The 13819-nt window shown below is 37.5% G+C and overlaps 1 protein-coding gene across 1 annotated transcript in view; it reads right to left on the bottom strand.

Moving 5' to 3' along the window:
* The window catches only part of LOC107565378 (transmembrane protein 132C-like), a 178856-nt gene that overhangs the window by 56292 nt on the left and 108745 nt on the right, over window positions 1-13819 (bottom strand). Inside the window, exon 4 of the mRNA XM_016250593.1 lies at window positions 2752-2938. Coding sequence (XP_016106079.1) covers window positions 2752-2938 — 187 coding nt within the window. The remainder of the gene's footprint in view (window positions 1-2751; window positions 2939-13819) is intronic.

Here is a 13819-nt window from a genome sequence, read left to right as displayed (position 1 = left end):
GCATGCTAATTATTAGCAAGGAAAGAATCACTAGTAGCTAGTTCCCCAATGTAAATCTGACGAGTAGTTCAAAAATGTTGCCTGATTTATGGCCTACGGCATGTGGAAAACACAAAGGAAAGGCTATTACCTTGTCCTGTAGGCGGTTTACAGAGGACACTGTTCAAACAGACTTGAAGGTAGTCAAACAGCAGGCCAGCATTGCTCAGAGAACAGAGAAACCCATGAGCTCTGAAGAAAAGCCTGACACACAACGAAACTCAAGACTAAGGCCAAGAGGCTACGGAGAACCAAACAAAACAAATCCTGGAAGAAAAAACTAAATCAGAAGAGGGGTTTGAAGGGAGATGCCTCTGACTTGGCAATTTGTTTGATTTTGCTTTTCACTGAACAAACTCTCTGAGCGCCGCGAGAAGACAGGGTGGCAAACAAGAATGAGAGCGCTTTCAATAGTCAACAGAAAACAAGCTCAGCAGGGACTGAAATTTGCCTTCGAGAGGGCTGAACGGCCAATTACAAGGAGCTTAAGTAAACTTGATTCAAAAGTTGTGAGGTATAGAAACAGAGCGAGGAAGAAAGACAAACACAACAGAAAATACACAAACCTTTTCCAATGAAGCCAATGAAGAGCAGACGTGTAGCCCACCTCTAATCAAACACCTTGCCTCAGCCTCTCATTTTATTTAAAAGATGAAACCTGCACTCAAAACAAATTCTTCTCATTTTGTTCTGTAGAGACTGCACTGGAATCACAGGCCCCCTTAATTTTTGTTTTGTTTTGTTTTTTGAATACAGCCATGTGTAAATGATCTATACACTGTTGGTGCATTTCAGTAGTTTAGTGAAGGAAAGTGTACATAATACCACACAGCAGTATTATGCTGTTTGTAATCTCTTTTGATCTACTTGAATATGTGCATAGGATTTAAAGGATAGATGGGTATAAAAGTTCCACTGAAGTACAGCTATGTCTAAAGAAGATACCTGTGGCACTGATTTTAATGGCATAAAGGCCAATGTTTATTGGATAAGAGACTAACTTCGTGTCCTGATCAGGTGCTGGGAGTCTATAAACAGAATGGATATTTTTCATTTAAAAACAAACAGTTAATCAAACTTTATTGTAAGGCTTCAATGCTTGTAATGTAGAGTGTTTTATATGGTATTTTGTAAATATTCAAATTTTGGGGGTTGTTTTTGAAAAAGATCAAAAGTACAGTAAAAACAGTAATATTTTGAAATATTATATATATATATATATTATATTTATATTTTAAAAATGTCATTTTATTTCTGGCAAAGCTGAATTTTCAGCAGGCATTACTCCAGTCTTCAGTGTCACATGATCCTTCAGAAATCATTCAAGTATGCTGATTTGATGCACAAGAAACAATTATTATTAAAAATTGAAAAAACAGTTGTGCTGCTTAACATTTCTTTGTGAAAAAAAAACATAATACATTTTTCAGGATTCTTAGACAGATAGAAAGTTTTAAAAAATAGCATTTATTTGAAATAATTCTGTAACATTATATATACATCCATTGTCACTTTTGTTTAGTTTAATGCATCCTTGCTGAATAAAAAAGTATTAATCTACCTTTTGCCTTTTTTTTTTTAGTTATATACAGTACATAAAGGGTCAGATTTAATAACAGCTAACTAAACCGTCTTTTGGTGTTAAAATAGTACTGTCAGGATTTACTAAAAACGCGACATGAAGTAATAGCGCTGAAAAGGTGTGGACACAGTTATTTTTGCGCCTGAGTATTAAAATGAATTATGCAACTAGGGCTCGTACTGGTATTTGTGCCATTATTTAACACAAAAAAGCGTTTCTTGCTCTTGGTAGATTGTGCTGGTCATTATGGAAATGATCTGGCTGTGTCTGTCTTCTTTAATGTGTGCATTGTTAGTAAATCACCCACAGAATTTCCCCCTCCCAACAACGTTTTTATGGAATTGAGCTCTAACGCTAATTTGCCCTGTTTAGTAAATCTGGCCCTTGGTGTGGCATTCTCTTCCCATAGTGCCCTTCAAGGGTGCAAAAACTTTGCATGAGCATCCTCTACTAATGATCTGGTGATACAAATTGAGACCAGGATTGAGAAGAACTGGATCATAGGACTGATCCAACAGCTAACCTGATCAGACAAGCAGCCACAGTTATCAGCCGGTGCTGCTAATGTCAAAATAACCAAATACATTTTGTCTCTCATAGTTGAGGTATACCTATGATGAAAATTGCAGGCCTCTCTCATCTTTTTAAGTGGGAGAACTTGCACAATTGGTGGCTGACTAAATACTTTTTTGCCCCACTGTATATTTTGGAGCATACTTTGCCACTGTTAAATAGCATTGTGCTACCCTATTCAGGAATAGCACCAACTGTGACTGCCCAGCCACCATATTGATTAAAACACCCTTTATTATCTTCTGTTTACCTTATTTGTTTGAGGCTCCTCACAGTCTCCTCTCATTTTAAATTAATTACTTTTGGTCTTGACCCAGTTGCCGGTTTTAAAGCAAACTGCACGCTCAATTAACCAAATTACAGCTAATTAGTGTTAGTCATACTGTTGCTTCAAATGACACATCAACATTTCCTGTGTGATACATCTTATATTATTCCTGAAAAGCAAGCAGCCATACTTTATATTATATGCAAACAGTAACAATAAAAATACGACAAAAGAACAGCACTGCATGTTTGGACTTGTTGAGAACGAGTTGACGAGGAACTAAACTCACCATAGCCAATGGCACGATTCCCCCGAGGTCATGTGGTGCCAGACGGATGAGTGTCTGGATCTCATCCGAAAGGGTTCGGGAGATGGGGTACTCGATCTGCCATGTCACTGAGCGACTTCCCAGAGGATCCAACAACCCGTTGACCTCCAGATCCACCTGAAGAACTTTCTGGAAACCGGACTCCACCCTAACATAGGAAGAAGAGAAAGTAAAAAGTAATATCAACATTTTTGAATGTAAACTAAAAGCATATGCATGTAAAACTCATGGGTGTCTTGTGTTTATTTGTTGTTATGTGGCTACTGGCCAGTGTGTGCTGCCAACAGATGAAGGGGCAGTCAAGCGGCCATTTATCGACCCTTTTGTTTTTGTACACCTGGTGTGTGTAGGATGTAGGCTGCGATGTATGTGGGTGTGAGTGTGTGGCAGTTTACTCTCATTATTTCAGTTCAACAAAAACACATCCCAGCAGCAACCAGAAAAAAAAGACAGCAAAAAAGCAATTTACTTTTGGTCCAGCGCCATAGCACTTTCAGAAAAGATTTCCAAAGCAGAGCATAACATTGTCTCCGCTGATTGTGATGGAAACAAAGCTGAAAAACAATGAATAAAACCAAAGCCATTTGATTTGCCCAGGCCTGGGTTTGATCAGCCTGGCTGCTCCGGCCTCACAGTACTTAGTTAAAACAAAACGGCATATGAAAAATTCCTAATATCAAAGTACAAATCTGGAATATGGAACAGCAATTGAATTCACACCTGGAACACAAAACAAAACTATATTCTTTTCCTCAGACCCCCCCCAAATAATTTGTTCTTTGGTTGACATCACACACAAGTTTCTACACTTTGATCAGGGTTAACAAGGTTGTAGTTTTCCCCATGTGGAAATGTTTCCATGAGTTTTTTGTCCTGCAGTTTGAAGGTTAGAAATGTCACACAAATTAGATTTGAATGCACTTGGTCCAGCGCCATAGCACTTTCAGAAAAGATTTCCAAAGCAGAGCATAACATTGTCTCCGCTGATTGTGATGGAAACAAAGCTGAAAAACAATGAATAAAACCAAAGCCATTTGATTTGCCCAGGCCTGGGTTTGATCAGCCTGGCTGCTCCGGCCTCACAGTACTTAGTTAAAACAAAACGGCATATGAAAAATTCCTAATATCAAAGTACAAATCTGGAATATGGAACAGCAATTGAATTCACACCTGGAACACAAAACAAAACTATATTCTTTTCCTCAGACCCCCCCCAAATAATTTGTTCTTTGGTTGACATCACACACAAGTTTCTACACTTTGATCAGGGTTAACAAGGTTGTAGTTTTCCCCATGTGGAAATGTTTCCATGAGTTTTTTGTCAGCAGTTTGAAGGTTAGAAATGTCACACAAATTAGATTTGAATGCAAGGATTTCTGACCAAATGAACAGCCAATCCTCTGTAAATCAAAACAGGTAAGATGGATACTATTTTTTTATGGTTGTCAGGCCAACTGTTATGATTAAAATACAGTAAATTTACTGTACGTCATGTAACTGTGTATAATAGGTCTACATATGAAGTAATAGAAGAATGTTACTATACTACAATGTTATTATACTTCAAAGGTTTATGACTGGAAGACTTCTATTCAGCAAGGTAGCGTTAAATTAATCAAAAGTGATATTAAAACATTTATAATGTTGCAAAAACTATTTCAAAGAAATGCTGTTATTTTAAATGTCTATTTATTATAGAATCCTGAAAAAATGTATTACGGTGTCCATGCAAATATTGAGCAGCATAACCGTTTTCAACAAATTAAAAATTTTTCTTGAGCACTAAATCAGCATTTTAGAATAATTTCATGTGACACTGAAGGCTAGAGTAATGGCAGCTAAAAATTTAGCTTTGTCATCAGAGGAATAAATTACATTTTAAAATACATCAAAATAGAAAACATATTTTTATGATATATTATAATAACAGTTCACAATATTACTGTTCTACTGTATTTTGATCAAATAAATACAGCCTTGGAAAGCACAAGAGACTTCTTTCAAAAAAATTTAATAAATAAAATAAAAAAATATATATACAGACCCCAAACAGGTAGTATATGAATTTATATTCTCCAAGCAAACTTTTAAACATTAGTCGAAATCTATTGCTTTTTATTACTTTGTATATAATACAACATAAATTTCAATGATGATATATATTTTTTTTACTTTGCAATGGTTAATGCTGCTTGTATTACATAGTAGGCGTAGAAATGACCTGGAATTTCTAAAAATACAATTTGGGGTTTTGATATTGGGCCGGTTTTATTACTCATATAAATACTCAGGGCTGGTTCTGGGCTAGTTTGGATTGGTCTTTACAGCTCTAGCTGCAGAATCTGAGAATATCTCAGGAGCAGAGAAACACTGTATGTCCTCCTTGTTCTGTTAACAAAATAATTCCAGAAATATATTCTCCCTCAAATAAATCTTCAAGAAAAAAAACAAAACATCGTCCCCCTGTCTGTGTCCTCTAATCACCAGTAGTTCTAATAACTTTCATTCCAAAAAGCCCTGGATTCTCTGATTTCAATGTCATGGAAACAGAGACGGCAGGATATCTTTAATAAGCAAATCTGGGATGATCATATCAGTTTTCACACGTTCTAATCTGTGACTTTACATAAAAGCGACCACACACTGCCAGTCTCTGCCAGATTGCACATGCTGTACGTTAATTTGATTTGTAGATTCCTTAAAGAGACATTATCTGTAAGGAGCAGAAAAGTGAACTCAAGGCAAGAAAAAGCTTGGTAAAAAACCCTTAAAGGAATCAATTTGCTCCAAACCTGTATGACTTTCTTCTTTCTGTAGACCACAAAAGAAGTCATATAAACTACTTTTAAGTTGTTGTTGTTTTTTTTTCATTTTTTGAGCTTTAAAAAGTTGGTCACCATTCACTTGCATCATATGGAAAAGAGCAGCGTGAACATCCTGCTAAACCACATGTACCATGAAGTGAGGAAGCACAAATGATTCCCATTTTCATTTTTGGGTGAACTATTCCTTTAACAACTAGATATATCCTATGATATATGGATCCATAGGTATGACTCACCCTAAGAAATGCCATTTCAGCAACTACTGCAAGAACAAAAGGTCTTGTAATGCCATGAATTCTCTTACCAACAGACATTTCGTTAAGCACTTTTTAAGATCACCCAAAAAAGGGCCAAAACCATTTGTTGTGCTAATGTGGTGCTGGTGAAAGGAGATGGTCAGCTAAAAGGCTCTTGCGTTAGAGAGGTATTCTGGGAGAAACACAGCTGACAGCTTTGTTGCACTTAAAAATAAATGCATCCGCCTTGTAAACACTGGCTTTTCACAACCTCACTGAATGCTCTGAAGAGCCCTGTTAGCTCAAACACTTTAATGGGTCATTGTCGGAATTCTCATTCACAGCTAAGAAACCCAAACCAGCACAGAATTAACACTGCCATTATGACTCAAATGTAGGGTTAAGATGTGTCCAGTAGAGGGCGAAGTGCAGTATTTCTTCACCAAGGTGGAACGTTTCTGACTCCAAATCAAAAGCTAATGCTGATTGATTAAAATCCTTTTGCTTGCAGATGGAATTTGGGAATCTCTCTGCATTTTTGCCTCTGATTTTGTGGTATTATCTGCGAAATGTATTTAAAAATGGTTAAACGTGATAAACAAAGCATTCTGGGAGCAGATGTAGCCAAAATGTTCAAGAAACAAACATAAGGGGAGGGGATTTTAATGAATGACAGGCGTTCCAGCGAAAACTTTCAGTGGAATTCTGTGTGCATTCTACCTGTTTATATTAAATGAGTTTTCTGCTCTTCACAGCCCACTTCGACAATCTTATGCTATGCAGCAGAGATTATAAGGGCAGCAAATATGAAAATCATCTCAGACACAGAGAGCGAAAAAGTGAAGTCTGAATACACATTTTCAAACCACATAAAGAGTACTTTGTGAAAACAGGAATGTAAAGTGGAACGTCTCTGCGAGAGTTTCTCTGTGAAGTCTTTGAGAGTCTCGACAGGTGCTCAAGTGCTCATTGCTAGGATGAACAGATTGTTATGTCAAAACGTATAAAAATGCAGAGAAAGCCAGAGGAAAGCAATTCGATTAGATAGATTCACATATAATCGTTGGAGGGAGTGAAATCCTGCCAAAATGTATAGGTCTGACGACAAAGGGCTCGACTGCACGAGGTGGAGAATTAATATTTAAAGTGGAGTAGGTGAAATTTCAATCTTTCAAAAAGGTTCTTCGACTGAATTTTCCGAAACAGAGGCTCTTCAAAGAGACGGTGCGCCTCCCTCATTTTACACAACCGTGTAAAAATGGCGTGAGAGAAAAGGAAAAAAGGGCAGAAAATGGAAATGGCTTTCATTGTGGAGACTCTAGGGTGGATATATTCATGCACAGTGGTGATCTGCTTAGCACTGACAACAATGATACATCAAACGAATGGAATCAATTTGACTACAAAGCCGCTGTGGTTGGCAACTCACGGCTCGGGGAAATAAAAGTCAAAGCCGGGGAAGTAATGGCAGTTGGCGCATCAGCTTTGAGTAAAGCTGTGGTGGAATTTCATTTCACAGGTTGCGGAAGACACCGAGTGAAAGAGCCGCGCTGAAGGCGAGCCCTGGCCTCCTGCTGGAGGATTTGCCAGCCGCCTCTTCCACTCGTTACCCTCTCAAAGACAACACTGGGCACTCAGGACCCCCGTCAGGCTAAGCATGAAACTCAATCACAGTGCTGGCATGGGGGCCCTGACCTGCATCATGCTCACTAAAGAAGTTTATGGTCTAAAGACAGAGTTCAGATGGTCAGAACAAAGGAGAGGAGGATGAGAGAGAAAGGAGTGAATCAGCAATAACTATAGATGAAAGTTAATATGGAGACTGTATTTGCGTGCTGAGGGAATCAGTGGTGCTTTTATAAAAGTATAAGGCTACTACAATAAAAAAATTTGATAAAGAACCAGTTGCCAAGGATTACAAGCTTTGTGGTATCGAGTCTTAAAGATATTCAAGAATTTTATATATAATTGCAAGTAATCCAAGGAACCATTGACACCAATGGTCAATTTAGGATCATGGTGCATCTTGGAAACAGCCCAGATATTTAAGAGAAATCAAATAACTAAGATACCCCTAAATGTATGACAAGATTGTAGCTTTTGATGAACACTGATCTAATTAGTCACCCCCAAAATGTAACACATTAAAATGAATTACAGTACAAGTGTAAAGAAGCCGTTACATCGATTAGAAGTTGATGCAAGCTGCTGGTATATGAAAAAAGAATCTGTGGTAGAGGTGTTGTGGTTGTGAGCGAATTACTGTTTTTAAACAAATCTCTTTGGAGATCATCTAAATGAACAGTACTGTGTTTCCCAAAAGCAGATCGTAGAAACCATTGATACCCATGGTCTCTACAATCATCTTAGGCTTGCGATGCTCCTGGGAAGTGCATCCCAGTTTTTTTTAAGTGAACAAATGTTTTAAAGTGAACAGATCTTTTATGTGAACAAATCTCTTAAGTGAAAGGATCTTTTAAGTGCACAAATCTTTTAAGTGGACAAACCTTTTAAGTAAAAAAGATTGTTTTTCAAAAAATCATAAGCCTAAGTAGATCAGAAACCATTCACACCAATGGACTGTAAATTCAGCTTAGGCTTGTGATGCTTCTGGTAAATGCAGCCCAGATCTTTTAAGTGAAAGAATGTTTAAAGTGAACATTTTCTTTTTTTGTCCCTTGTGAAGAACATGACTGCTTTGATTGCGTTTTCTTGAATCTAAAGACTAATTATACCATAAGAAAACAGTACTTCAGCACTTTCTTGAAACCCATAGCTTATTTAGGTTGTAAATTATATTTCACCCCAGAAATAGCCAATATTTCATGTGGTTGACTACCACCTCACTAACACCACATTCTGGATATTTCTGACACTGTTCAGAGTAACAGCCTTAGTCTATAGCACTTGAATAAGAGAAAGAAAAGGACCCATAGCTCAATGTTTTTGTATAGGTGTATTGATGTGAAGGAATGTGTGCACATGGGTTTGTAAAAAATTGATGACAAGTAACATAGCCTTGTCTTTAGGACTTTAAGATGTCATACTTATATACTTCTGCTGTAATCCATAAAAGCAATTCTCAACAAACATCAGAGCAACGGAACACTCTCCCAAGCAGACAAGTGCATAGTGCATCGTTCACAGAACTTTTTAGTGTTATTCTGTAGGAAAGTTATCAGGAGAATTCACATAAAAACTATACTTTCACCTCAAAAAGGCTAAAAAAGTAGATGTGATGGGAACTTAAGTGTGTACATTTCTAGAGACAGAAATTAAACACGAATATCGTTTTGGTAAGTTAAATGTGCAGTGTCGACAAGACTTAGGAAAATCTCCAGTCAGCAACCACTGAGGAGGCTGTTAAAATGTCTAACTGTGGTATGAACCTGAAAATGTACATAATAAGATACAAAGCGACTAATGGTGTGTGCGCACCAAAAGCGAAGCAAATATTTGTATCGCGTTATCGCTCTAGATCAGGGATCCTCAAATCTGGCTCGCAAGAAAGTGGATCTCACGAGCCAGATTTGAGGATCCCTGCTCTAGATTACTCACAGGTTGTTTTTCGTGTCACTCGCACATATAAATCGTAATGCTCTCCTCCATTTTCTGATACAACTGGACTTGTCAAACCGGATGTGTCAATAAGCTCTTCACTGATTGGCTTGAATAATTAAATTAACTTTTGGTGTGTGAATTTAATTATGTGTGCAGGTAGATTACAAGTAAATGCAAAGATGCAAAGATGCAAATAGACATGAATTCATGCCAGGCGACGCGTGGTATTTACCTTAAGTTAAACGATTTAAACTCAAGCGAAAATTTGGCGCATTGCCACTTATTAAGAGCTTATTAACACGTCCAGTTTTACATGTCTGGTTGTATCAGAATTTTTTTTATGTTGTTTTTATGTTTTTATTTGCGCAACTAATGATGATCCAATGATGATAACTCATGATGACCCAAAATTACAATTTTGGCCAATATGGTAAGATGAATTACTTTTAATAGTATGTGCCATAACATTGCATCATAATATTTTTAATTTATTTGGATAAAATAGTAAATTAAATTAATAAGTTAATTACAACACACTAAGTAAATCATCACAACAGTAGATGCAAATAGACATGAATTCATGCCAGGCGACGCGTGGTATTCACCTTAAGTTAAACGATTTAAACTCAAGCGAAAATTTGGCGCATTGCCACTTATTAAGAGCTTATTAACACGTCCAGTTTTACATGTCTGGTTGTATCAGAATTTTTTTTATGTTGTTTTTATGTTTTTATTTGCGCAACTAATGATGATCCAATGATGATAACTCATGATGACCCAAAATTAAAATTTTGGCCAATATGGTAAGATGAATTACTTTTAATAGTATGTGCCATAACATTGCATCATAATATTTTTAATTTATTTGGATAAAATAGTAAATTAAATTAATAAGTTAATTACAACACACTAAGTAAATCATCACAACAGTAAAAAAAAAAGGATATTCAGGATTACGTTAAAGTTTTTAAAATTACTAATATTTTAAGGATGAACTTTAAGTGAGCATTAGACAGCGAAGGTAATAAAAAAAGAAATGAGCATGCACAATTAAATACATATCAACCAATGACCTCTCCACAAACCACCTGCATAAACCACCAATAACTTTTTAATGTGTACGATCCTTGAAATTATGGACGACCAGCATCTAATGCAAAATACCACTGACAAGTGACAGAAAAAAAACACCCCACCTTGACTGTCTGCGACCCGCGATCTCATGAACCTTGAGGCAGTGATGTAATATTCATTGCACTCTGCAAGTTGATTTGCTTGCTGTTGCTTCCGCAGGAGCGCAAGAGGTTTAAGAAGAATGTGAAGCGGTTGGACCGGATGGAAGCTGAGGAAAATGGCTGCCCTTGGGTGAGACATCCAGCTGGGAACATCATTTAAATCCATTAGCTAGATATCATCAGACTTTCCCACTCACTTAGTAGCTATGTTATCACCGCTGCAGATGTGAAGCGGAATGGGGAGCGCAGAGTGAAATGGATTCCCAAGACGCCGCTTCTTCACACTGAATTACCAGAACCAAACCTCAGTAGATGGGCGGCTCACAAAACCTTCTCACCAAGCGGTATCACATGTGTCCCAGGCTCAACTTTTAAGTACAAATAATCGTATATGTGCAAGAGCCGGGTAAGAGAGTTCTGCTTATAAATAAAAACCTCACAGTAAAAAGTCAAGCAAGTGGTAAGACACACAAAGTTCAACAATGTTGAAAATAACCAAGATTAATGAATGGTGGTTGAACTACCTTAAAAAAAACTTCTGGAGAACGGCGTCTGCTAGTGTTTACGTGCAGGTACATTTCCTTCTCGAAAGCCTTACTGATGAATACAAAACCTGAAGCCATTCAGCACACATCTGCTGCCTCATGGGCATAGTAGCCTATATGACTGCAGAAAACACAATAACCGAAAACACAGCCATATGAGGAATCATTTTCATTATGCTCGGTACTTCATGCCTGAATTACTCAAATGGAAAATATCTCATTATTGATTTTACGTACAGGTCAAGACATGTGTCTAATTGCATTAATCACCAAAAAAGTAAATGCACTATGCTAATGCGTTAAATTGTAAGCCCAACAATATCTGCTGATTGGCTATGATTGTTACGTTACATAGAATTTGCTAATTAAATTGCTACATTTTCTTTTACATTTTTAATTTTGGAAAATTTGTTTTTATTGTTTTTTAATGTAATTTTATTTTTTTTTCCTACATGCCAATTTGCCTTGCATTCGGAACACTTCCCAAGCAGTGGGAAGTTTCCAAATGCTATACGAGACACTTCCACCATCACTTCATGGAATCATCAGCTGTTGGAGAAGAAAATGGTGCATTCTGACCCACTGCATCGACACACCCTCTCACATTCAGAGCGGGACTATTTTCTATTCCCTGATTAATGTGCTCATGCAAAGTCAAATGTAATTTGAGGATGTGTCTTTTTACATATGCAGATTTCTGCAGCACAGCCACACTGCAACACCGTTTTCATAAGCTTATTAGGAATGTGTACGTAGAAGCAGCACGGCTTGTACAATTTAACCCAAATTGATGGATTGCTCTCCAGGTATGCTAATAGTGGCCAGAGGCATTGTTATGGAACACAACACCCGTGCTTATGGGGCTGGAGGGTGTGTTCCTTTTTCCTCCCCTGAGAGGAAACAGACAGTCAACAGAGGATCCAGGGTGAGCAACAGCACCCCCAGCATAGAGAGAAAGACATTTTAATATATTACAGTGTGCATGTTTTATTACAGGAAATTAGCTCAGGCTGGCGATGAGGAGCACACAAGGCCATGTTTATTTTAAGAGCTGCGCAGAACAGAACATCAAAAATCTTTCCCATATTTCAGTGCAAATATCATTACTATAATAGCATACAACATCTTTTTCAAGCTACACTTAAATCAGAATATTGCATGCGTGGAGATATTTGCATAAACGCATGCCCACGACTTTGCCTTTGAGGCTTCGTGTCTTCCCCTTTTTAAGGGAAGAGCCCCGCTCTCATTTACACAAATCCATCAGCACTGACATTCAATCAATAACAGGGTTTATGGTACAAGGCCACAGGACAGTAAATTAGGCTTAAATCAAACAGCCCAACGTGCAATTCAGGCCAAGTCACAACTTCTTCATGCAGATGAAGGAATTTTAATGACCAGTTGAAGGAAACGTCAGTAAAAAATGTAACTGTCAGAGCAATATACTGAGAAGACATGTTTGATTGGAATGCAGCCATAATCTGAGCAACCCCCCCCCAAAAAACCCACACAATCTCCATATGTGTGCAAGGAGGATAGGGACAAAATACAGCAGAAAAGTCACATGAGAAGAGGCGTGGCTGTGATTGGCTGATGCCTGTATTGGAAATCAATCTATAAATCTGCATTAAACAAGGGGGTCTATAATATGGAATGAATAGTGAACTAATTCAGACTAATTACAGAGTTAACAACTATTAATTAATATATATTAATATATATAGTGGTGCATCTCAAAAAATTTGAATATCGTGAAAAAGTTTTTTTTTTTGTAACATTTCAAAAAGTGAAACTTTCATATATTCTAGATTCATTACATGTAAAGTAAAACATTTCAAAAGTTTTTTTTGTTTAATTTTGATGATTAGAGCTTACAGCTCATGAAAGTCAAAAATCCAGTATCTGAAAATATTAGAATATTTCCTAAAATAAAAAAAAAGGATTTGCAAAACAGAAAAGCTCAAGTTTTTTAAAGTATGTTCATTTATGCACTCAATACTTGGTCGGGGCTCCTTAAGCACAAATTACAGCATCAGTGAGGTGTGGCATGGAAGCAATCAGCCTGTGGCACTGCTGAGGCACTATTGAAGCACATGTTTCTTTAATAGCTCATCTGTATGGTTGAATGGACTGTTTTTCATCTTTTTCTTGAAAATATCCCATAGATTCCATATGGGGTTCAGGTCAGGCATGTTGGCTGGCCAATCGAGCACAGTAATATCATGGTCAGCAAACCACTTGGAAGTGGTTTTGGCACTGTGGGCAGGTGCTTAATCCTGCTGGAAAAGGAAATCAGCATCTCCATAATAAAGCTTGTCAGCAGATGGAAGCATAAAGTGCTCCAAAATCTCCTGGTAGACGGCTGCTTTGACTTTGGACTTGATAAAACACAATGGACCAACACCAGCAGACGTCATGGCACCCCAAATCATCACTGACTTCGGAAACTTCACACTGGACTTCAAGCAGCTTGGATTCTGTGCCTCTCCAGTCTTCCTCCAGACTCCAGACATTGATTTCCAAATGAAATGCAACATTTGCTTTCATCTGAAAAGAGGACTTTGGACCACTGAGCAACAGTCCAGTTCTTTTTCTCCTTAGCCCAGGTAAGATGCTTCTGACGT

The sequence above is a fragment of the Sinocyclocheilus grahami genome, unplaced genomic scaffold, assembly GCF_001515645.1.
Source record: "Sinocyclocheilus grahami isolate Dianchi unplaced genomic scaffold, SAMN03320097.WGS_v1.1 scaffold998.1, whole genome shotgun sequence".
In the NCBI taxonomy this organism is placed as follows: domain Eukaryota; kingdom Metazoa; phylum Chordata; class Actinopteri; order Cypriniformes; family Cyprinidae; genus Sinocyclocheilus; species Sinocyclocheilus grahami.
The sequence above is the reverse complement of the archived record's forward strand: the minus strand, read 5'-3'. Positions and strand labels throughout refer to the sequence as shown.